The 27,791-nt window shown below is 39.0% G+C and overlaps 1 protein-coding gene across 1 annotated transcript; it reads left to right on the forward strand.

Annotated features, from left to right (window-relative positions):
• Positions 1 to 1,765: 1,765 nt before the first annotated feature.
• Positions 1,766 to 27,791, forward strand: LOC124121903 (helix-loop-helix protein 1-like). Its single transcript, XM_046485030.2, has 2 exons — positions 1,766 to 2,303; positions 25,612 to 27,791. The coding sequence occupies exons 1-2, from the start codon at positions 2,269 to 2,271 to the stop codon at positions 26,021 to 26,023; spliced, it is 447 nt and encodes a 148-aa protein (XP_046340986.1). The 5' UTR covers positions 1,766 to 2,268; the 3' UTR covers positions 26,024 to 27,791.

Consider the following 27,791-nt stretch of genomic DNA (forward strand, 5'->3'; position numbering starts at 1 on the left):
TACGGTATTGACTGTAGTATGTCAAATATATTGGCATTAAAAGGGCCAACCACACGCGCACACGCACGCACATGCACATACACGCACACACACTGAAAAGGCAAGAGAGGAAACGTATGGTGTGGGGTAAAGGAAGAGTGGTTGGTTGGTTGTTTAACGCCGCACTCAGCAATATTCCAGCTATATGACGGAGGTCTGTAAATACTCGTGTCGATTGTCTGGTCCAGACTCGATTATATACAGACCGCCGTCATATAGCGGGAACATTGCGGAGTGCGGCGTTAAACAACAAACGATATAATTACACGCGTGCTTCATATAGATTCATACGAATTTGCTTATCTTTAATCATATTAATAGTGAACAAAATGGTCACGAAAATAACATTGTCAAATGTGAGAGGAATTAGAGTAGAATTTATAATCAGCTTAGTCATCCCGGTGTTAAAGAACAAGAAGCTTGCGCATGAATATAACGCCACAGACGTCTATACTAATCGCAGCCCTTCCTGCAGACAAATTACATGTCTGGAGACCAGAAGTACGTAGGTACCAACGGCCAGAAAATTCGACAAATCGGGTGTCAAAAGCTAGTTGCCCCGCAAGACCTAAATGCCGATAATATTGCAGCTGCCGTTAACATGTTCACAAATTAGCGAAAGGACTGATTCGGAATTTATCACTTCCGAGAGACAATGCCGCCTCTGTATTCTCCAGTGTCCGGGAACTTCCTAATTTCTCCATGCTGACATTATGTTAAAGGCGAATACATGTGAATACCGGAGACACACGTGTGAATCAACTCTAGCGTGGAAAACATGTTCACACCTTAAGGCTGAGTCTAGTTGTGTAATACACTGACATGTCTAGCGAAAGTCAAGTTTAACAATACGAGGCTCGTAGGGCTGTGTTGATCGTGTTGATCCCCATGGCGTATTAGAAAATGATTGAATCTATTGATTGATAACATGGTTGTGGTGACGTTTACTCTGAATATCTAGTGACGAAACGAGAGAGAGAGAGAGAGAGAGAGAGAGAGAGAGAGAGAGATATGAAATGAAATGATAGGTAATTATTCTGGTAGAAGAGTATGTTTCATATTAGTTGAAACTGGTCGATTCATTATTAAATTGAACTTTAAGTTTTCTAATACATTTCATTTTTCTTTTCGGTGTTTTTAACATATGTAACATATGATGAAATAATTAAGTTAAGTATGTAAAGAGGTTGCTATCGTTAATATGACTGAACATAATTTAAACTAAGTTTATTTTTTTCGTTAATTGTCTTCATATTAAACCTAAAAGTCGGGCTTGTTAAAAAAGATGCCATACCAAAATATAACAGGAGCCAGGAATGAACATATAAACACTGCTGGAAAAAACCTAATGATATAAGTTTCTAAAGATATCAAATCAATGTTGGCAAACATCAAAGTTCAAAACAAAGTAGCTTACCTCCTAATTAAAAAGTATTAACAAAGTATTTATCTTAAATAGTTCCGTACCTTGTTAAAATATTGCTGCGGAAATAGAAATAAGAACTTTTCAGCAAACATTAACACAGACCTTCTTGCATTGCCTGACCGAGGACTGTCTGTCTGCGAAGAAGAAACGAACGCATGGAGATTTGGGAAAATCGATCGCAAATTAAATAAGTCACGAGCGTTCACAACACGAACCAATCAGATTGCTGCTAGAGCTAATTAATATCAACAAATATAACCATCGCCGCGACAATACTGTCTTGCCGGAAACGAGCACCAGGGGGCGCGGGTATAATAATACGGACAGAGCCGGATCGGACCATACCCGTTAATACCAGAGCCGGAACGGGACTCGTCGTGACTATTCTGACGCTTTGACTTCGACTTGAAGAAACCTGGTGACAGTCCCGTTGCAGAGATCTTCTGCGTGTTTGACGGCAACGAGCCAAGACAAGAGACATTTAAGTTTGGGTTTAATTGAGCTGAGACCAGGGTTAGGATTTAGGTTGATGAAAACAGTGTCTGCGTGGCATCTTTTCGTGGCAAGTATTTTTTATTCACTGGACATCGACGGGGATCGCCATCCAACCAGCAGACAAGGGGGAAGACGTCCTTGGCAACACCTAAGACTTTGTATTCACTGACATAAATATTGACTATCTCAAAGGAGGGCCACCGGTTTCAGGATGGTTTGACGCAAGAGGAGCCTCAAAATTATTCTAATCAGATGCACTTCTCGAGATGACTTCTTGATCATTAACCGGTTGACATTCTAGAAGACAAATGAGAGCCTCGCCGTTCGAACCCCATCCCCACAGGTGAGTGAAGTATTTACTTATCAATCTAAATTTGATCTTGTTGGAATTAAATTTAACTTTAAAGTTTTCACAAATCTTTATTCACTCTATTTTATATGCATTTATCTAGTGGTTCTTTTTCATACAAATATCTATTAAGACAAAATGTATTCTCTTACTTACTTAACCACCTGGCGTCTTTCATAATTATTAAAACACAATGGTAATCATAAACTTATTCACGTCAAAAATGAACTATTTTTTATCATTATTGTGCTGGAATGTGTGTTAAAAGGATGTCTGAAGTAGCATATGTGTTTTTTTAATGTTTGGCTAAATTTGTCAGCTATCGCCAACAACTGACGGGATGATGTAAATCCGACTGGGGTCCATGCAGGTAGCAAAAGTACTGTAACTCCCCATGCTCCCAGCGCGTTGATCATCCTTCAGTTGGTGGCGAACATATCCCGTTTTTATAATGTGTTGTCGAATGATTAAGTTAGTTGTCCTTTTTACATGTTCTCAAACTGGTTTTACGAAAATCTGTGATATTCTAGTTATTATACTGCCCTTCGTCGGCAGAATTTTATACAGCTTAATATATATTGTTGATGTCAAATTTTGTTTCGTCACGATATGGTTGAAATATTGCCGATGTGACGTTATACTTTAACTCACTCACTCACTGAAGTTGTAACAAACATGTCTCACGTGGTCAGGAGAGGGTGATGTTCGTTATCTGCCAGTGTGTTATGGGATGTAGACAGTCCAATCAGCAGAGCGGTTTCATGCGTCAGCTATCAACACAATTTACCCCAGTTCATAATAGTCCATTGTCACACACTGACAGATTGTGTTATAATAACTTAGTAAGGCTCCGTGTGACATCGCCCCGTGTTGCTGTGTATCCGCATATCTTATGTGAACTACCGGGCTGAAGATCGTATACACTTTGACAATTGGATCTTACAAACAATTAGGTTGAAAATAGTCTCAGAAACACTGACCATGATACGCGTATCAAATACACGATGTTCCCTGTCTTCTTTAAACTCGAGTATTCACACCGCCGTCACATAGGAATATGTCTTATACAACAAACGAACAAAGTTAAACAACCAACAACTAAACCCAAGAAGCCCCAATCCCAACGCCCATCCACATCCAATCTTAATAAACTGCGGATAAAAGAAAATATACCTTTAAAATTAGTTTTGACAAATAAATTACAAACGTTATCAAAACGTTACTCGGCTGAAAACGCTCGGAGAAACACTGCAAACTTAATATTTAAATCACAGCCAAAATAACCCTATAAAACGCATCACCATCGAATAACCATTTCTTGTTTGTTTCATGTTTAGCCACCATCAAACTTTGGCGCAAGTGTTCCTTTACGTGTCAGGTTAATGTTAATTTGATTAGGAATGCAGTCTTGCTCATCTCTGAGGATAACATCGAACTGGTTATTGTTTTATACCACACCGGTACCCTTACTGAGCTGCATTTGAGCACGCAATACGTGATTTTCTAAATACGTGTTTACATCACACGTCGGACATAATTGAACGTGTCATTGGGTGTCTGTATACTTAACACATTCAAGGAAAAAAGATGTAACTTAACCACTTGGACAAATCACATAGATCTGTCAGATTCAAGACTTGGTGAATTCGCAATTATTGTCTCAAGCAACGGGTACAAATACTTATATGTTTACATGAATGAATATACATGATGTTATATTAGTACAAATAGTGTCAATGCTTTAACAATAATAATAACATATTCACAGTGCTATTTTAATCAAGTGTGCCAATGTCGTTTCATTATTTTCCTTTCAAGTAGTGATAATTTTGTCACCTATATTCGAGACGATATCAAGAATTCAAACAAAATATAACTTCATGCTATTAACGTTTCATTCAAAAAGGTATAATTAATTAAGACATCGTCATAAACTATCACGATTATTAATGTAGAATTTACTGTTATGTACCCAGTATTAATTATTAAGTGTATTGACCAACATTACTTCAACTCTAAGTATTCAACTCTGATTTTTGCAAAAAAGGGTATGAATCCTAATAATACAGTAGCTTCCTATCCCAGAAGAATATTTCCAATTAAAATTTCTTTATTTCAAAATGTTTAGTTGTGAAATAAGCAGGGTATTTTACCCTGTTACAAAATTAGAAGGACGATGAATATATTTTTATGTTTGTTTTTTCACGCCGCACTCAACAAAATTCCAGTTATATGACGGCGGTCTGTAAATAATCGAGTCTGGACCAGACAAATTCAGTGATTGACATCATGAACATCGATCTCCGCAATTGAGATAAGATGACATGCATCAACCAAGTCCACCCGATCCCGTTAGTCGCCTGTCATGGACAATAGATAATATACCCTCATTTCTGAAACCCGTTTGAGAAGCATACGATGTTGAAAGTGAACACGTCTTCCTAATTCTCCATACACAAACATATAATTATCCTCACAATATAGCTATTGTAGAAATGATTTAAAAGGTTTGAAATTGCCACAAAAGGGTTTAGTCAGCATATTCGTCACATCGCTAATCACAGAGCAGAGCTTCAATCTCAGGTTATTCGATGCACGTGCGCGAACAAAAGTGTGTCACTTCTACCTGTAATAGGAGTCGGCTTGACAGGTGCGGGGGAGGGTCGGGTGTTAATTGCAGGTTCACGAGACATCGACTTGGAGAGATGGAATTATTGCCAACAGAGACAAAGGTGTCATCGCTGATATCTCAGCACGATCAGAATGTTATAACATAGAAACAACTAATAACATAATCGTGATTAAAAGTGAGAACTTCGCATAGAAACTAATCAGAAAACGTCATTAGCCACGTAAATATTATTGACGTTATAATATGACAAAAGAATAAAACGTAGCTGCCATAGCAACCATGGTTTTATACACGTTATATAAAACCATGTACAAACCCTGATTATAGAGAAGAGAATTCGGTATAGAGTCAGGTAAAGACACGGACACTAACTGAGTGTAGAACGTTATCGAAATAGTTTATAGTTAATTGAAACGAAACATTGTCATCAAAGATCAAAGATAACATACAAGTTAAGTTTTGTAGCTGTACTGCTACATTTTGAAAACGTAGTTTTCTGGGTTTTTTTAAATAGGAACACATCGTTAGTTCGAAAAAAAACCCTGCTTTCTGGAAGAATGCGGAAGAAATGTTTATATCTTATTTATTTACGCTTAATTCTCTAATTTTGAATTCTTTGGATACGCCACAGTTTATAATACTTACATCCAATTCTGTCTCCATGGTTTCCATTGTGCCGCGTGTGGAATGTCCACTCTCTCCACCGTAACGATTTGCAGTAAAGAATGGAATAAGAATATATTAATAATTAATTCGTCTGTAAATTACCATTCCTACTTTGTTGTAGTTTTAAGTGTATATTTGATGGAAAAAGTTGTGGCTTTAATCAATATGTTTTTCACAAGAAATGACGCCGTAAACAAAACACGTTTTCTCAAGAATTCATCTAATGTGAAAGTAATTTGAAAAAAGTGATTTTTTACTTATTTCTGATATACATCGATTTCTCAATACAATCATCTGTTGTTTTCTGTGTTGAAACGTATTCATTTCTTAAACGTCGAAACAAGAGAGATATACGGCCATTTTTTCTGACTGAAATATTAATTATATATTCTATTTCCATTTAAAGATTATTTCATACATGCACATTATTTTATTTATCTCATTTGAAAATAATCATTTATGTATGACGAGGGAAAGTTCTTTTGCTCATTACTTCCGTCGGAAATAACAATTGCCATTTAATTTTTAGTGTCAACCGTGAAACAAGACACATATGTTTTTATATTGTATACGTTTATTAAATAATGAAATCATATTTCTACTGCATATGCATTTGAATATTGATGACTACATATTTTACATCATGTACGACCTGTGAAGATAGAATAGGTCTTCAGCATGCTTGTCATAAAAGGCGACTACGCTTGTCGTAAGAGGCGACTAACGGGATCGAGTGGTCAGGCTCGCTGACTTGGTTGATGCATGTCATCGTAACCCAAATGCGTGGATTGAGGCTCATGATATTAATCACTGGATTGTCTGGTCCAGACTCGATTATTTACACATCGCCGTCATATAGCTGGAATATTGCGGAGTGCGGCGTTAAACAACAAGCAAACAAACAAAACTTCATGGGCGTCTCCATCCTAATCATGACACGGTGTTGTGTTATCTGAAGACATGTGAACTGCACCATGACTTATTATCACTCAGATCTCTGCTATTATACAGACATTACATCACATAACAGTATGTCTTACATACATCTGAAAAGCCTATTCAGGCGTAAAATCATATGGTTCTCAAATTTTACCAACTCGTTTCTTTTAATTGTTGTACTCGCCAAAGAACAAGAACCTTTCTTCAAACTATATTCTTGTTAGCTTTTGCAACTGATATATATGTCTGCATTTCTCTATGTACACATTTCCCTCCCAAGAATCTGCGGTTTCATTAACTTAATGTTGGAATTTGTTTTCAACAAGAAAGAACTGCTCTCTCTTACAGTTTTATTCATATTAGCTTATACAAACCCTTACACAACTCATATAAATCAGCGATAACACTGGGTCATAGAAATCAATTCAAATTGTCATCGGCTCTCTGTTCCGCGTCCCCAAACACGGCTTATTGAATTGATCGTGCGTTTAATCAAAGGAAAGACGATCTATGCTAACCAGATTACGGGGCAGTAGTGGGATTATTACCTTCATGAGGAAAAGCTAGTTTGTCAGTGGAGAGACGCCGGGCCCAACTTTTAGGACGGGTCAATTTAGTGAGAGTGCAAATTAATTACGTCGTGTGTAGTTAAATGTAGTTGTGATATATTCCATCGAAGGATGCGACAGAGAAACGTCGCTTTCTGATGGGTGGTTTGGTGATATGCGGAAGATGGGTCAGAGTGACGTCATTTTTTTAAAGGTTGGTTTGGTAATATGCGAATGGTTAGTGCATATAGGGAACCTGTTATGAAATATTTCGAAGTTAAATACTCGGATCCTTCTGTGGTTTTTGGTGATCGATCAAAGAGGCACATATTTGTTTGGTGAGATTTTAATAGCCAATCCTTACCAGGGATTTTACCGTTAGAGCAGGACATGCTGACCCTTTTCGCGAACACCTGGTTTCATCAATGCTTTTCAGTGATCCATTCATATATTTTTCACCACTTTTTTGCCTTCACACCCAATGGAATCTGTTTCGGCAGGTCATCGGGACTGATGATTCTCCTTAGTTAATGTTCTCTTTATTTCAAATACGAATATTATTCAAATATTCGTGTTGTAAATATCAGAGTGTTGTTTACACTTTGACGGGGGTCATTATTAGTTATTGGTGTGACTGTTTGGACGACTTGGTGAAAACACAATAAAACAAAGTCATACATGGCAGTGCAAAAGATTCAAGACAGGTATTATGTTTATAGATGATAACATTGTGATTATGATACTGACTTTCTTTCATATGCAAAACTATGAAACTTTCAGCATCAATTAATACAAGTATATATGTAGCGTATTTTGATATGTCCACATACCATTGTAAGCCACAAATCCTCAATAAATGTTTCTATAAATGACAAATTCAGGGCAGCAACACCACAAGTGTTTCTAAAACAGCTACATAAGTTGTCGGGGAAAAAAGTATACACATAAAAATTTGATTTGACCCGAAAATAAGGCTCAAAACAGTCGTCGAACACTGCAAACGTCAATGCAAAGTTAAGGTATAAAACACAACTATAATATCCGTATTAAATACACCATCATCATCAAATAGACATTTCTTGTTTGTTTCATATTTAGCCACCCCCAAACATGGGTTTATACTTTATTTTGCCCGGCAGTTTATTATCTAAATGATATTTTATATTCCATTAATGTAAGAATTATGAGCAATAATGATAGCCCTGTCGTGTCGAAGCGCTTCCCCTGTGTTCTTATGAAAGCGTAATGCTGACATTACGTAGAATCAGACCGACATCCTCGTGTATTATACAGAGGAAAGACCATAAACCATATCCTCCAGTTCACCCCCAAACGACGCGGACCAATTTCTTTAAAATCCCAAGAAAAAACTTCATCATATTGAAAATAATCCTCTCAGACAATTTGACAAATTAAGCATTCTAAATTCCCTGGCCAGATCAAGAAATTCATGCAAAAGTCAAAGGCATCATTCATAGGATTTTGCCATCAAATTAAAATTCATAATTTTAATCATCCCCCTAAATTCATATCTGTTTTGGGGTTCCACAATCACAAAGACGAGGTCAAGATGAGCTATCCACGCCATCTGGCGAACAAATCGCACCACAGCCGATGGTTTGTCACCAACACTGAGGATGCAGCCAGCCAGTTATCCCATATTGAGGATGCATGAATCAGAGTCTGTGTGTGCTCTTCAGTAGCAGGAAGGTTTCGTCCCGTCCTCTACTTTAGAATTGTACTGCATAGGTAAAAGGATATTGGATACTATTTTGAGTCAATACATTTAAATTTATAAATCGATCGAAGTAGTTAAAAAAATGAAATCGACAAAACCATTTTTATATTCAAAAGATATATCTGCTAAAGGTTTATTGTACGATTCCGACTATATCATGAGCATGTGATTATGAATCACTATCATAACGATACACATGCATCGTTTGTTCTCTCTCACCATTGCGTCAATGAAATCACATATAACATATTGACGCGTTAATCTTTAAGCCAGTCGCAGGTGATTCTAAATATTGACACTGAATCATCTTATTTTATTCAACATTTTATCACTAAAATGTTTACATTGTTTCCAACCTTTTCCCCATCAATAATCACAACAAATCAGTTCACTTTGTCTAATGATATTGCAAAGAAGACCATATAATAGCATAACACGTTTATAGAACTACACTCACAGCACTATACATGTTCTTCTGATCGATATTTTGAGAATATCGATCGAAACTTATAACAAGCCGTGGAATCTATTACAATATTAAAATAAAAATGTCACGTAAAAACAAAATAACGGTGTAAATAAATATTTGTAAAATTTATCAATATTCAATTGACGCCTACTAAAACAACAATTTTCAAATAGACATTGTTTGTTAGTCTATGTAAATATTACAATATTAAATTCATTCGTGACCATAAATACTTTTTTAATGAAGACATTTGGAAGACATTGTATCAAACAATACTCAACTAAAACTGACTCGACGAAGTTAAATTTTATAATGAAGACAGGATCAGACAGTCAAAAGAAAGGTACTTGGTTGTAGTCTGTATAAGCGCTAAGTGACTGAGAGTCGCTATCCTGTCTGGGACTTGACTCAACATCCCCACCGACTCCACTCCATCTCGCTCACAGTCTCTGATAGAACTGTCACGTTGAATTTATGTTCCGCTCGTCCTCGTCCTTTCGTCTCCAGCTTTACCTAAATTTGTGCTGGCGATGATTTGTTTCAATGCGTTTGGAATAGCAATCGCGACTCTCTTGTAAAGCCAGTGGACCTTACTTGAAGTTGAAAGATGAAAAGAATATAATTTGAGCAGGGAGTGAACTCTTCTTAAATGGTGTTGGTCTGATGACCGACAAGGCTTCAGTGAAATAAATACAGAAGCAGCATCAGCATTCAATGGCTTGTCCGGTAAGCTGTGCCAAATACGTCTGGTTGAATTTGTTCTCGGTATTTGAAGTAAGATTTGTAATTTTTATTTAAAGATTATTCAGGTCTGATGTCAGACGAGTATATTCTTATATACTGGGTGGTATAATGAAATGAATACTAGTACATAAACTTTCCTCCATGGATATGAGATTTTTATTATTGAACTTTTTTTATCATTAAACCTTTTTTTTATTTTTGAACTTTTCTGTATTTTTTTATGTGATTGGACAATCGGGGGATGCTTAAGTCGGTGTTAAGAATGTTTAACAAGTTGCGTCAGCATGTAACATGACAGCCATGTTGGTGTTTTCAGTATGAGTGAGTGAGTGTGAGTGTGTATGGTTTTACGCCGCTTTTAGCAATATTCCAGCAATATCACGGCGGGGTTTTCAGTATGAAGTTTTAAAGTGAATTAATAGTGGTTCATTTCTATTTGATAGTGATTCACAAAAAAATGCATATTTTATAGTAGGAATCGTTCAATTGACTTTGCTTTTAGCAGATATTTATTATAAATATGGAAATTGTTTTGTCGCTTTTTTAAGAATTGTGTTGTGTGTTCCTATCTTTTGCAACTTCCTAGTTTATGGTTTTGTTAAACATTCTTCGAATTCCTGTCGAAAATGGCATGGATGTACATATATTGAGATACGCATCTACAAACAATAACCCATGAATTAAGTAAAAGTATTATTTCATTATTATCAATGACCAAGCCGCGACGAATAAATAACCAGAACGTATCGAGGGTAATCAAATTTACTCACAAATTCTTCTCCTTTCCAAAAATTCAATTCCAAAAAGTCTTTCCCTAACCAAAACGACTTCGAAGCTATATACGCTGTCGATTCGTATCCAAATTATGCGACAGATTGCGTTTCAATTCCTGGTCACGTGGCCGCTCTCGCAACCCTTGTTCACCTCCCCTCGGGAATTCCCGTAATTCCGAATGCAATTGACTCGGGTTTGAGAACTGTCGTTTCGCTAAGTGTGCTCACAATGTTTGGACAGAGTCTCCGTCCTAAGATGCACACACAATGGAGACTACAGTTGCATGTTATCACGGCAAATTTCCTCAGATGAAATTATCCACACCAGCATAAAATGAACAATACTGATATTTTAGAGGCCTATCGCGCGGAGCCATAAAGGATGTAAGGATTTCAAAATATTCGTTTTCAGAATAATTCATTACTGATATCCTACATGTGTATTATATCATAATGCATTTTATCATGTTTAGTCCAGATTTTTTTCCCATTGGGCAAAGGTTTTTTTGTTAAGAATTTTGATAAAAATTCTGCTTGTAAGTTTGTATATTTCAGCTTTTTTTAAGGAAGTACACAGAACAATGATCCACATGAATTTGTTGTTATAAACAAATTGTTTTACATCCGTCGTCCAATCATGCTGACCCAAAAAAGATTCATCTGGTCATACAAAAATATCACCCTTTACTTCATTATAAACCTTCAAAGTTTTTTCATTAATTTTGATATACTGAAACACATAATCCGATAACGTTCCCAAAATATGAGATATACGTGTTAATAATACGAACGACATTTCATTTGGCCGTCGCTGGGTTTCTAACAAATCTGAAGGTATAAAATTTTAAGGATTTCAAAAATTTCAAAAATTGATAAATTTTAACCCCGGACAACAATGTTGGAAAAGTTATTGTGTGATTCAGGACATCCTTACCCTTTTCGCGAAGAACTGATGTCATCACTTATTTTCAATTATTCATTTACATAATTTGCACCATTATTTGCCCTAGACGCCCAATGGAATATGTTTCGAATGATAATCGAGATGGTTATTCTCTGATGTTGATGTTTTCTATTTAAGGACATTACTAAATTGTTTTGTTAACACGGACAATTTATAAGATTCTGCTGCTTAAGAAGACATATAAAAGACCTCATTAATAACAATAAACAATATGTATGAATTACGAAACTTGTTTTTTTAGGATTAGATGCACCAAGGGCTCCGATTTAGAAGTATCTGTTTTGCAAAATCGGTGAATGTGGATTATATGGGAGTTGGGAGAATATTGAATCCCGTGCAGTCTAGACGAGACGACTCAGTGGTTGATAGCATGAACAACCACTCTCGCCTTTGGTGATGCAATGACACACCACCAGTTAGGTAATGGACATTTGGTTTGAACCGCTGGTGTGTCTGGTCCAAGCTGGATCACTTCAGGTCTCCGTGATAGAGCTTTCTTTTTTTTACTGCGCGTAAAATATCATTAAATATATATCCTAGGAAAAGAAATACCTACTAAGTGATAAGTGTGTTATATCTACAAATGCAATCATCACATGATGTATAATCTGGCGTACATGAATGTACTCCACGAGCACACATAGATATACACTATAGTCCTATCTATTTACATCAAAGTAGGACCGCCTCCCCGGCCGCATCCAACCAAAAGACGTCAAAATATGGTACTTGTTGTTACCCTGCCTGGCGCTCGGCATAATGGGGCTAAAACAAGGACTGGAGTTGGGTATGTTAAACTCCGCAATGATATCTGAGTGGGCTTGCTCTATAAAACCGACATTAGTCCGGAGTGATACAAGCAGCCACACAAACACGTGCATGCCCGCACACACAGAACAAACACATACACACATGTTAAACTGTGGCATGGTATCTCAGTTGGCTAGCACTATAAAACAGGCACTAATCCGGGGTAATACAAGCATCAAAACACACACACACACACACACACACACACACACACACACACACACACACACACACACACACACACACACACACACACACACACACACCAAACGTGCGTGCATGCCCGTCGCTACATAAGTGCAATAATCTTGAAGACAACGCCATTTCACATACCCTCCCATTTATTAAGATATCGCATTTTATAAAATACTATAAACGTTTTGCAAAGTCAAAATGATTGTTTTGCCTAACAGTAGGAACTCCAACACTGTCAGATCATTTCAACTTCAAAATGTCAGATTTCCATTGTATAAAAAATGCCAGACATGTAAATATGTCCAGTACAAGCAATGTTGAAATCGTACGCTGACTCAACACATGATGTTTCTTTAACATACAGAAACTGTAGTTAGGAATTCACCTTCCAGGGCTAACGGAGTCTAAGAGCTTGACTTTGTGGCACCATCGGCTTTGTCAATAAATCACTCTATTAAACGAAACACCAGCCATAATCTCCTCTTCGACGTCCCATCTGTGTAACTCTCCAGACAAATATTTTCTGACAGCTTGTAAACTATTCTCCTACGACTAATATCTAAAAGGAAAGGCTCTTATTCGGTAGGGGTCCCATGCTGGTGATAATAATGGATTTTAGCCACATTCTAGAATATAATCGCTTCTAAGAAGATTATCGCCACAACTACTGTTAGGTTTTGATCGCTGTCTGGGGGTTTGTTTTGAATTGTCTGTTGATTTATTGTGTGATCAATTTTGTTTGTCTAAAGAAATAGGTCAACGCTACGTTTGTCTGTCTGGTTGAAGGATGTATTTTTTCCACAGATTTTTCCATGTTGTTTCTTAATTTCGTGCACCGTTTTAAGTATACATGTATTATGCATTTGAAAACATCTTAACGTTGAAAAGCAACTTGAATAATATCTGTCATTAGATACACGCTTATTGTTGTTCTCAGTACTCACCACGCGCGATCTGTAGTCATGGAAACAATCTAATTATCTCTAGTATCATGACGTAATGGTACTCTCGAGTAACGGCATTTTGATGTTTATGCACACATAGAGTGTGTGGGTGGTGGGGTAGCCTAGTGGTTAAAGCGTTCACTCGTCACGCCGAAGACACGGGTTCGATTCCCCACATGGGTACGATGCGTGAAGCCGTGATATTGCTGGAACATTGCTAAAAGCGGCGTACTCACTCACTCACTCACTCACATAGAGTGTAACTGAACATGACATTTGTTCCTTTTTCAAAGCGCTGAAAGTTTAACACACCATAAATATTAATATCTGCCAGATTAGATATTTCAGATCATAGTTTATTCATAAAATGTTAAGAGGAAGGTAGAGACATTAGACAAACATATGAAACTATCCGAAACTTACCTAACCAGCAACGAAACAGAAATGCTCCGTGTCAGTCAGAAATGATTTTAACCCCCTTCACAAATGATGTCAACACGAGCTCATTTCGACGTATGATGACGAATTCTCACCTGATATGATTAAAGTCTTCTCTGTAATTATCATCACAGTTGACGATGATGAGATGTGAATGCGTGTTAATCCCTTTTGTTTATAACGCAAATTTAATCAGATTTGTACAAACGTAACGAAATCGGCAACAGCAATTAATCACTATAGCCAAGCGTAATTATTAATATTTCATATTTCCTCCAGAGGTGAAGTACTAATTTTCTAAATTAAATTGACAAGGAGGTAATAAAAGCGTTTGATTTTCACGTGCACACGTGCAATCACCTGGGATACGACAAGGAAATCTTCTCAGACCGATTGTTTTCATGACCAGCCAGGTATGAAATTAAAATGCCCAATTTAGGGGGTTTTCCTCATTCGGACGAGTCGTAAAGGGTTTTGTACCGCTATGAAACGAACATAATAGATAAACAGAAGTTCGGTACCGCAGCTAGTAATTTAATTTGTAATCTAAATTTTCTGGAAGAGGCGGAACGAACGGGTCTGGCTTTTGAAAGCTGGTAATTATTTTATGAGGGCGGAGTTAGGACTCTCTGTGAAGACAGTAATATAAAAATAGTTCTGAGGAGGTAATACGATTGTCTGATAAACTGAAGAAAATGGCATATAATGAGGAAGAGACAGAGGTCAGTTCAGTAGGTGTTTTGAAACATATAATTGATACTGTCGCTGTAACTTTTGGTTTATCATACGTGTTGTAGAACGTCATTTGGAATTTTGAAAATCCCAAGAAACAAAACATTTTACTAATTCATCTTTACTCTCATTTATTGCGTCATTATGATGGGATCACCTCGTCTTGAAGTCGTTGAACTTGCTTTATGCAATGGTGACACGTTTCTTAAAGAGTGTTTTTTTCCTCCCTTCTTTAAGAACAGAGTTATAAGCGTTTCAAACTTTCAGACAGGTTCGGCAATCGATCACAGAGGAGAGTTCAATTCGAGACATGTGCAACTTATGGACCACTTTTAACAAAAGTTTAACAAAAGTTTAACAAAAGTTTAACAAAACTACCAAAATAATCCCTATTTGTTTCTTTTTCCACCCGCAAACACCTCCCCGAAAATATGAAACCATCTATACCAATATATACCCACTGAAGGCTCTAATTGTTTTCATTTTTTATAATCTTGGAACGGCTCATTGATTTTGCAGTCGCGAACTTTGGCCTCTTTAATGCTGCTCAAGTCATTCTTTACATGCGCATATGCTACACTATTCCATCCCTCTCTAAACCTACTCCCCCGGAAAATTGATTCATTGAAGCAATTGTGCCCTCATATTTTTCCTCAATAGAGAACCATACCCCGGGGCCACCACCAATTGTACAACGTGTGCGTTGCGCGACCCAGAAACAAACTACCTCACCTGTCGTCTACGATTTCAGCAGGCCGTGTCGCGTGGCCCATTCACGGAGTCACGTGGCCTCTATACAAAATCTCACGCTGAATCTCGTCGCGGTCACATGAGAGTTTATTCTGAAGCGGCGCATGTTTCCGATTTGCCGATACGACCGCCCGTTACAAAGGGAGCTATGTACATAATTGAACTCTTCATCCGAACCTGCTAGGTATTTTAGTAACTTGTAATAAGTGTCCAAGTATTTGATATGACAATACTGACATATGTTTCATACACGCCGGAGAGTCGACAGATTGTGACGAGGCACTTTTATATGCCGTGCCACGCGACACCGATTATACTGCTATTGCAAGCGAGTTTTTCTTTCTAATTGACATCGTATTATAGGGTCGATGCGGAAATGAAAAAAGGTTAAACGTTTATACAACGCTGATACGTATCGCACACGTTAATTGTAAGGGGCGATTGTAATATGATTGTCACGCGACATCCCAGAGGGCTATGTACAGTGGTACCAGTTGAAGGGACTGTCATGGGAGAATAGCCGCTACTTTAAACGTTTAAAGCATGTTAAATGCATTTAGGAGCATGTTTCATTCAGAGGATCGTGGAGGTAAAAGCGTGTAGCATTTAAGAACGTGGGGGTAAACAGTGACAATGTGACGGTGAGTGTGCCTTATCATAATATCATCAAAATGGGCATGTGAGCGGAGTTTTTTAATGTGTTGACTAGCCTTTCTCTCCCTCGGACGCACACACTGTAGGACACGGTAGGACAGAACTATATTACACGTCAATATAAAACCTCAAAGACAGAGAATGTCAGTCTCAATTGTCCGCCGAAAGGATTCCATTTGGCGTTAAATTGAGTGAGTGAGTGAGTGTGGTTTTACGCCGCTTTTAGCAATATTCCAGCAATATCACGGCGGGGGACACCAGAAATGGGCTTCACACATTGTACCCATGTCGGGAATCGAACCCGGGTCTTCGGCGTGACGAGCGAACGCTTTAACCACTAGGCTACCCGACCGCCCCTGGGCGTTAAAGAGAAAATTGTTAATATAAAATTAGATGGACGAATCACTGCAAGTCAGTGACGACACCAGGTGTTCGCGAAAAGGGCAACATGCCCAATTTACCGGTAGGACCACCAATGACAAATACGTCTTTTTTAAAAACTCAAATTACGTCTGCTGTGTCCAAAAATGTTGCGAGTAAAGAGAAACGCATAAGAGATATGTCGTTTATAAATCTAACACCAAACCCTGTTTTTACACATATTTTTTACTTTATCCTTGATTGTCATTATTTGTTATTAATCATTTAGTTTTAAGGCGTCATTTGAAACGTTCGCGAGTTGATAAAATAGTTAAGCAAGGTGTCGACAATATTTTTGTATTTTGGGAACATGTACCATAATGTGTTCACTCGGCCTAGTATACTTTAAGATATATTCCCATTTAATATAGTTTAAATAATTGATAATTATTAGTGTTACCTTTAACTTGCATTCAAATGTTACTTAATGTGTACAACTTTTCTCTGTAAGAAAATTGCACTTCCAGAAATACTGTTTGTCTTGCATCTGAATTTATTCAAGTCATTCTTCCCATCCCGAACTTGATTTCAATACCACGAGGGTAAATATTATTCTATGCTTCTTGTGTGTATTTAACATTATATGACTCATTTGTCGACAGCAAACATCTTCACAATGCTTTACCGTCTTTACTCTTGTATTAATAATACTTATATACTATGCTTGTATGTTTGTTTGATCGTTTTTTGTTGTTTAACGCCGCACTCAGCAATATTCCAGCTATATGACGGCGGTCTGTAAATAATCGAGTCTGGACCAGACAATCCAGTGATTGGTGTAATGAGCATCGATCCTCGTAATTGGGATACGATGACATGCATCAACCAAGTCAGCGAGCCTGACCACCCGATCCCGTTAGTCGCCTCTTACGACAAGCATAGTCGCCTTTTACGGCAAGCAGGGGTTGCTGAAGACCTATTCTACCCCGGATCTTCACGGATCTGCTTGTGTGGTAATGGTATTTTGAGTCATGTAATTAGGAGTATACTTTGGCGAATAGATCTGAGTAAATACAGCAACCATGCTCATGCTCTCCGTAACAGGTTTTCCTGGCCAAACTCGATACTTTACAGTCCTTTGTGGTTTGTCTAGAACAGAGCTAATCGGGGCGTGAAAACAAAGAAAGAAACAACACAAATATTCAGCTTCTGAAAATGATCGAGAGGATTCCGGATAGGAATGTTCCCATGTGGATATGGTTGAGTCCACTAAAATAAGTATATGGTGTTAGGTGGGAGGCCCCCATCATTGATCAAACTATCAACTGGTTTGTATCGCCCTGACTCGACTGACTACCTTTAGATCGCTGTGTTGTATGAGGTGAGGTGAGGTGAAATGGGGTTAACTTGACGTCCTGTTCAAGATTAAATATGGCTAGTTACGACATAATACAATACTTCTTCAATGAATGTAAATTGTTAGCTCAAGCATGTTAGCTTATTGTGGCAGGAATATGGCTCAGTTCGTAGACTACGGCTTTTGTCCTGTATAAGATCCCACGACATGCGGATCCTTGGGAGCCAAGGGAAGCAACTCTGCGAAATATATTGCGTTGACTTGGAGCTCTGGGTCACTTCGCCAACAATTAGATATTAATTCTGCTTCTTTTATCATCAGCATATTTTTACCACAAAATATTTTGTTTTTGTTTAACACCAATATTCCAGCTGTATGGTGACGTCCTGTTAATAATCCAATCCTGACGAGACAAACCAGTGATTGATATCATGAGCATCGCCAAACGCCATCTGACCACCCGATCTATTTAGCGCCTCTTTACACATTCTTACCTCGCGATTTGCAAAGTATTGATATTATATACATATGATGTACAATATGCGTAACCAAATTGAAAACCTTTTCAGGAATTCAATTCATCTAAAATGTACTATATATTTAACGTTTTATCAGATTTCCGCCAGACATCCACCGCTGTCTGGCTGAGAACAATCGCTTTCTTCATCGTACGGAATATTTCCTGATTAGTCTGGTTGAAACTTAACAACGCTGTCCATTTGTCTGTACCATAGCGGCCATCGTTTAATGCTGTGAGTGGCATCAGTCTGGAGCTACAGAGAAATACTTTAGAGTTTGTGAATTAGGCTCCCTTTCAACAATACCACAGAAACGTTACGGGCAGGGAGAGCGACGATAATTCTGTTTAAACGCCCCATTACCATCATAACGATGGCGACGCGACGATGAGCCAAGCAGAAGACCAGAATGTGACAATAATTGATCATCTGGCGAATAAACCTTTAAGTTGAACCATCAAGGTCACGACCTTCACGGGTTGAGTTCTGCACGCGCTTCACGTGAATCAGCACGGTTGAAATTGACTACCTCGTTTTGGACCAAAGCGTCGTCAATTAAGCGAGAGCCTGTATCTTTGTCATTGTTAATGTGATTGTGCATTCCACTGCAGCGACTTTCAAATGCATGCGAAGACATCACGCATCGTAAGGCGAGAGCAAATTACGACAATTACCAGAAATGGGTCTCTCGGGGCCGCCATCTTGTGTTGGCAGTGAAAGTACTTGGCCCCGGTCTATCTAACGGCACTCGAATACTCATTGAAATTCACACTTCCTTCCTTTTTTGAAGTGGGGGTATCTGGCGTTTATTATCCACAAATGTCAATGGAAATTTTCACTTTATTTCGTCATTCTCTTCTAACTACCCCCTCCCACCTGAGTCTTAAATCGATTCCGACGCTGATGGATTACCTCCCTTTTATCGACAACTAACATGGCGTATTATCACGTATTGGAATTTTAGATAATGACAAGAGCTGAAGTGATAATTTAGGCTAAATTGTCTACTTTTCCAGTCAGTTTTCCAATAAACATTCGCTCAATAGGATTCACACTTAATCTTTTATGAATCTTCTCCGATCTCGAATTAACTGATGTTATTCGAGTTGGCCGCAGACATAATCTAATTTGTGCCCTCTGCACCTGATCCCGAGCGGAAACGAGGCTATCCCGTAAATTCTGTTTGCGTGTCCTATTTACGTATTTCAGGATCTAGTATGGGTCGATTCTCAAGGCGACGTGAACACTGTCTTGTCTAGTAATATGACCAGGGCTTTGGGGCTATAATATCGGTTTAACCATCGACCCCAGTCACTTAACCCGGAGTCAGGGATTTGATGCGTTTATTCATAAATCTTGGAGCTCACACCAACTGTTCACCGTCATCTTCATGAAAAGAAAATCATAGACTGTATTCTATTTCCTTTTGTCAATCAGAGCAAATATTTACATTATCTCACGCAATTGATGAAATGGGTGAAACAGTAAGCGACAATCTTGATTTATTGTTTTCAGCAAGTTGATCATGTTCCGAAAACGTCGGTCCGAAACTACACAATTGCAACCTGCTCATGGTAAATAACTACAGAGCACGTATGTGCAATGCGCAATATGCTGTGCAGATAGGTGTACCTTAGAATCCCGGAGGGTTCGATTTCCGTGATTATTATTTTTAGTGAAGGTCATGCGTTTTGAGCAGTAAACAGTTACTCTTTGCGTCTGTACATTACACATAACGTCAACAATGACGTCTGTATTACGTCAACAATGACATCTACATAACGTCAACAATGACGTCTGTATTACGTCATCAATGACATCTATATAACGTCAACAATGACGTCCGTATTACGTCAACAATGACATCTACATAACGTCAACAATGACGTCTGTATTACGTCAACAATGGCATCTACATAACGTCAACAATGACGTCTTTATTGTGTTAACAATGACGTCTTTATTGTGTTAACAATGACGTCTATATTACGCCAATGACGTCTGTATTACGTCTGAGTTTCAAGCATATCTGCATACCCTCGTTAAAGGATATTGAAGAACATTTACTCTGCGTTTCGTTAGAATATATATTAACTTGCGCGGCTTGCAGCATATGCACAATTCGTGGCAAGGACACTCCGTGGCTAGAAGGATACTCCTATAACTCCCTCTATGGCACAACGACAGGCATTGCGTTGTTGATGATAACGTGTCACAAAACCAATATTTGAGGAAAGCAATCAAACCTATGTTGATGGACACTGGTCAAACACGATAACACGTACAGTCCACTTCAGAACAATGCAAAATACCCTTAGACGTAGTCTGAAGAAGTCTTGTCAATGGTTTCACCAAACCAGCATAAGCAGATCTTCTAATCGCAATTGAAAGGTGTCAGACTTCATCTAGCGATGAGTCTTTCAAGAACGATGCCCAGGACTTCTCAGGAATGCGGAACTATCCAAGCAGAAACAAAAACCGGTCTCAGAACATGTTGACAAGGACCACAGAAAATGAAAAAAGTCAATTTTGTCCCCGCTGACAACAGAAGAAAATTGTCAAATAACGCGACCCCCTCGAGACGGTGATAATCTGATTAGTTCGCGTTACCTTTACAATTTGAGGCGGAAGTGTTTCGATGACATGCGTAATTGAGAGTTGCCTAAGAACCGGAAGTTGCCAAAACCAATATGAGAGAAAGTCGTGTCCTTTAATTAGCAGCTTGGATGTCCCAGGGGTAGAGGCAGTTGACAGGCTAATCTCTCAAACTTTCAGCTCAATTTATGTTATTTCTGTAGGAGATGGGAAACAAATACTAAGTGAGCGTAGAAGACATCCACATACAATCCAGTGTGTAGTCCCCTCAGCAACGTATTTTTATGATATTGTTTTACACTTCGATTTTTCGTCCTTTATTGTTCTAAATCTAATTTAAGACATGTATGATCTTTAAATCAATACGGGTTTTACGATAGCGGGAGACTTGTTCATGAGGTTCCCCGACCCGTGACGATCCGGGGTAGAATAGGTCTTCAGCAACCCATTCTTGCCGTAAAAGGCGTCTATGCTTGTCGTAAGAGGCGACTAACGGGATCGGGTGGTCAGGCTCGCTGACTTGGCTGAAGCATGTCATCGATCCCAATTGCGTGGATCGATGCTCATGATATCAATCACTGGATTTTCTGGTCCAGACTCGATTATTTACAGACCGCCGTCATATAGCTGGAATATTGCTGAGTGTGGCGTAAAACAACAACCAACCAACCATGATGTTCCCAGAGTTTAGAACTTCAGTTAACTGACAACCAAATATCAGAATAGTCTGTATGGGCGAAAAGTGTATTGTTCATCCAGATAACATTCTTGTATATCATTCGTCTAATACCCCGACATGGTGACACGATGCATTTTCTGTTCAAACGAAACTTCAGTATCATATATTTGACATGAAAATGAGTGACAATCGAACTCAATACTTCTGTGAAGCCATCTGAGCATCCATTTCACAAACGGTGTGAGTGAAGGCTTTGCGTAGCAAATTCACAGGACACTTTATGATTTTAATTCAATTAATTGTTTGTTTTTGCGAGACATGTTTAAACAAAGTTTGTTTGTTTTGTTTTTTTTGTTTCTTGTTTTACGTCGCACTTAGCATTACACAATTACATCTATAGCCATGACGGGGCGACCCGTGAAGATTCCGGGGTAGAATAGGTCCTCAGCAACCCATGCTTGCCGTAAAAGGCGACTATGCTTGTCGTAAAAGGCGACTCACGGGATCGGGTGGTGAGGCTCGCTGTCTTGGTTGATGCATGTCATCGATCCCAATTATGCTCATGATATCAATCACTGGATTGTCTTGTCCAGACTCGATTATTTACAGACCGCTGTCATATAGCTGGAATATTGCTGAGTGCGGCGTTAAACAACAAACCAACCAACCAACCATGACGGTGCTGTGGACAGTTTGGTGGTTAAATACACACTCGTTGGCCTGTTGACCCGGGTTCGATTCCCACATGGGTATAACGTGTGAAGCTCATTATTACTGTGGCCAGTGCTGCACCTACCATCAGCGGTATAAAACCCCAGTCACAGATACACTCGCTCATTGTTGGCTGTAGTGCTGTGATTTGTATAGTATGGAAATGTTCACGTCCTATTTCACCAAGCCTGTTCTTAACTCGGAAGCACGGGTGGCCCAGTCGTTTAAGGCGCTGCGATTCGCTGTGCATAGTTGCGTCCCTTGGTCAAGCCAGAAGCCTATGATTGTTCGCCCGGATTATGTTTCTAGGTTTGTTAGCACCATACCTGTGGGTTTCACCGAAGTGGTAAACGTCTGGGACCTGCATCACTTCGGGCTTTCCTCCCACATTAAGCTGACACGCCGTGATATAACAGGAATACTGTTGAAAGCGGCGTTAAACCCAACTCACTCACTCACTGTTCTTAACACCTGGTTATGTCTTACTATTCTCCGAAAGCCACACCAGATTACAATTACCCAGATGCATGTGATGTGAAATGTGCATTCGGGTTCTCAGACTCATTTAGGACACCGGCATCCAAGTCGTCTCAGGAGCCGAAATTCGTGCCAGGAACATTTAATCCTGGGTTCGAATTCCAAATTATTCCTGACAGGTTTTCTTCATTTATCCGAACAATAATGTACAAGTGGGTTTCACCAAAGACTTTCTTGGTAAACATCTAACACCCGAATCACGTCTCCCCATCACATCAAGCTGACACGCTGTGGTATGACTGAAATACTGTTCATCCAAACTCACTCACTCTTTAGACTCATCCTTCTCGTTGTCTGTACAGAATAGCAAACAACACACTTCCCGGTATTCGTGAAGGATAGCAATGGAAGTTTTTGCTCTTCTTGTTGATCAGATTACAAATCGGAAATCCGTTCAAGCCAAAGAATCCAAGATGAAAGGATTTTCCTTTCTGAAGTTTTAAAAGAAGAACACAATATTGTTTGCGATCAGTGGGTCACATGAAAATATCGTATTCAACATGAGCTTGATGGCATCAGCGTTCTTGTCAATATCTATAAGGGGGCTCGTTCTTTTGATGGTAACACAGCGACTCACATTTTCGTAATTGGTATTTCAGGCATATCTGTGAAATTAGTAAACGTGGGTTTTCCAAAAGCCAGACTTCTTCTGCCTTTATCCCTTACTGCATAGGATTCAATTTAAAATAAATGTTCAAAGAATGTAATCTCTAATTACAATTCATCGCATGGACGTTGGGTGTTTCACACTCTAGACTTATAAGCACGACCATAATGGTATCTTCGTGAAGATGAGGGGGCAGGGGTAGCCCTGTCGTCTCAGGCGCCGCGATTCGCTGTGCAGAATTGCGTCCCTTGGGCACGCCAGAAACCTATGATCGTGGGTTCGAATCCCGGTTCTCCCCAATTATGTTTCTAGGTTTGTCAGCACCATACCCGTGCTCGTGGGTTTCACCGACGTGGTAAACGTCTAAGACCTGCATCACTTCGGGCTTTCCTCCCACATTAAGCTGACACGCCGTGATATAACTGGAATACTGTTAAAAGCGGCGATAAACCCAAATCACTCACTCACTCATGAAGATGCAGATGGGCTGCTGTTTGCGATGTATCATAGGAATAACATACCTAGAGAACGATAGCGACAATTCGTAAATAAAGATAATTATAACGGATTAATTAATGAAATTTGAAATTAAAACCTGTTTAAAAGTAATACCAATTTTGGTTGATAAAACAATGCTTATTTAATGAGTCGACCGAAATAAATTTGATTCAAAACAAACATAAGATTTGCTTGACATTAAATACTTTTTGCTATTTTCTCGTAGCTGTTTTACTTCGTCACGTCGCATTGTGGATGCCTGCAGTGGTATCTTGGGGCATGGTCGGTCAGGAATAACTGTAGCTAACTTGCGACTTGTCTGCGATATTCAGGGGACAGATGGCACCTCGTTGCCAAGATTCCATTGTCCATTTCTCGTTCCTAAATCGAATCTTGCATTTCTTGTTAGTCAGAATCGATTTTGGGGTTAATTCATCCCGTGGACGCAAAACTAGTCCCAAATTTTGATAAGCCAATCACGTGACTAATTTTGTCAAAGGAGTGGACCGTTCTAGCGAAACCTGTCACGTGACAATAAACGATTACGCGTCTCCAAGGATTCTCGCCAGATGCCATCACAAAGACAAAAGAAACTGATGCTGAGATGGTGACATTATGATACTGTCCCCCGTTCGTTATGCATGATAATGAATTAGAAAGTCCCGTCGTTCCAGTCTCCTTAGAGCAGAGACAGAAAGGTTCTTAGATTTCCCGTTCATAAATCGTGCGATTTGAGACCGATATTTGCCATTGGTGTCTGGGAGGTTTTTTCAATCAATCATTTATTTTTCAAAAAGAACCACCAACGGTGGAACTGGAGAAAAGTTTCTTAACATGATAATAATTATTATGTAACAAGATGTCGGTTATACCCTACACATATTTGGCGACATTTAAACGCTTTGTTTGAAACTTTGTGTTTGTTGTTGTTTAACACCACACTCAGGAATATTTCAGCTATATGACGACGGTCTGTAAAATAATCGAGTCTGGACCAGACAATCCAGTGATTGACATCATGAGCATCGATCCACGTAATTTGGATCGAAGACATGCATCAACCAAGTGAGCGAGCCCCGACCACCCGGTCCCGTTGGTCGCCTTTTACGACACGCATAGTCGCCTTATATGGCAGGCATGGGTTGCTGAAGACCTATTCTACCCCGGATCTTGAGACTTTGTACGAACATTTAAACAGAAACACATACAAGAACACACATATATACACTCACACTCAAAGATTCTTGATTTCTGGTACTCAACAAGAGACAGTTTTTTTTCTCTGCAAGAAGCTGTACAGTTTTCTTTTACAACACATTACGTCGGGATATCCAGCATCCTCCAGCGCACCCCCCCCCCCCCCCCCCCATATCATGTGCTCGGTATTTTTATTTTAAGCCTATTTGTCAGCCTTGTTTCATATTGGCTAAATTTGTTCTTTCAGACTCCCCGTAGACGAACCGGAAGTTGGGAAAATGCATACGGAAGTGACGTCAGACAAAATGACTTTTACAAGCATAGAAAATGGTTTGAACTCTGAGAGTGATGTTAGAGATTCAGACGACGACTGCAAAGACAGTTTACCTTTGTCCTCGAGAGGCCATCGAGGTGGAAATCAAGAAAATGCACAACTCAGTAGAGAAGAGAGGAGACGCCGTCGCCGAGCTACAGTGAAGTACCGCACTGCGCATGCAACAAGGGAGAGAATTCGTGTTGAGGCCTTCAACGTTGCTTTTGCTGAGCTGCGGAAGTTGTTACCCACGCTTCCACCAGACAAGAAACTGTCGAAGATTGAAATCCTACGTCTTGCGATCTGCTATATCTCATACCTCAATCACGTCCTTGACCTTACCTAAGTGTGACCTTGATTTGACCTAGATAGTGAGTGACCTTTGCAAAGATGAAAAGGAGGATCGGCATAGTTTCCGAATCCTCTTGGTACCCACACGGAAAATGGCAACACCTCTCTTGTGAACATCAAAATTATATTGAACTGTACTGAGAAAACAAATGAAGAACTAGAATTATATTTGTATGTGATATGATGAACATGTTGTGAACCGACAAGGTGACATTGTACAGTATTTATTACTGCCTGAATTACTTTCTAAACATTGCACCGCAAATCGCCGTGTGGTGTTGCGTCCCTTATGGGCGCCGGAAACCTATGATCTTCGAATCCCGGTTCGCCCACATTATATTTCTAGCTTTCTCATCACCATATTCTTTTTCGAGGGTTTCGCCAAAGTGGTAACTATCTTTAGACCTACGCCACTTCGGGCTCGCCTCCCACGTCAAACTGACATTCCATGGCATAATTTAAACACGTTTCAAAGCGTCTTTAAACCAAACTCGCTCAATCTGAATGCTTAAATGATTAAGTTATTCGCATATCTCGAACACAAGACACATAAACACAAGGAACACATTTATAGCTTGCACAGTGTATTTTGTTGAACGGATTTGAAAGTGAAATGGACAACAAGTGTGTCCACTATCCTATATCAAAGCTTTGTTTCTACCTTTGCCACATCAAGGCCACAATCTTGGCTCCACCCTCGCGTAGATCACGAGTTGTGCCCCTTGTAATGAACTATCCAATCAGATCGCTGTTCTTATCTCGTATAGCTTTCCAAAGATGGCGACTACCATAGGCGACGACCAAGTCGATCACATTACGAAAACATTCGCGATTTCATCTCTGACACAAAAACATAGGAAATCGTTTGGGGCTCAAAGATGAAAAAAACAAATTCGTGTTAATAAAGACAGGCAGCAGTATATCACTTTGATACGAAAGTGTACCAGTCGTAGATTTTGCATTTTATGAAACGTTCTCTGATTGGAATATCGATATGTTCGATACTCTAATCATATTTAGCACAGTAAAGTGGGCTCGATGTGGCAGTGGTCGAAACAATACTTTGATAAAAAGGCAAGTGGACGCTCTTTCCTCGGGAAGATACTCCTAGTCATAACATCTGCGACATCAATGTCAAGCTATGATTATGATTATTATCGTCCATAACGTTGTGCTTGATGTTGCGGGAACGAAATGTACTGTATATATATTTTTTTCAAGGTGTTGCGTATAATCTTTAATACTCAACCCCACTTTTGATAAGGATATTTTTCATCTTTCCACTGTACACACACAAGATTCTCATCATAGGTATACAGTAAAGTACGGATATAACGAACTCAAAGGGACTACTTATTTTAGTTTGTTATAACCGTAGTTCGTTATAAGCATATATACAGCATAACTACAGCAAATTGTCGGGACCCAAAAAGTAAGTTCGTTATATCCGTAAGTTCGTTATAAGCGTGTTCGTTATAACCGTAGTTTACTGTAATTGAATAGAATGACATATCTGATTACCCTTATCAAAGGTGGGGTGGTATATATTTCCCAAGGCGAACCCGTTAGAACCATTCGACAAATGAATGAATACATGCATTTACAGTCGCATGCGCGTTTGGCCTCGTTCAACAATTTGATACAATGAGTGTTTCGTTGATGGGGACGTTACAGAGTAACTGTTGTGATCCCCTGTCGATTGAGACCGGGATGTACATATTGCGTATTTTAAATGAGCATGAGTGAAATAAAATAATTGAAAT

Source organism: Haliotis rufescens, unplaced genomic scaffold (genome assembly GCF_023055435.1).
Source record: "Haliotis rufescens isolate VD_foot unplaced genomic scaffold, xgHalRufe1.0.p SCAF_18, whole genome shotgun sequence".
Lineage (NCBI taxonomy): Eukaryota > Metazoa > Mollusca > Gastropoda > Lepetellida > Haliotidae > Haliotis > Haliotis rufescens.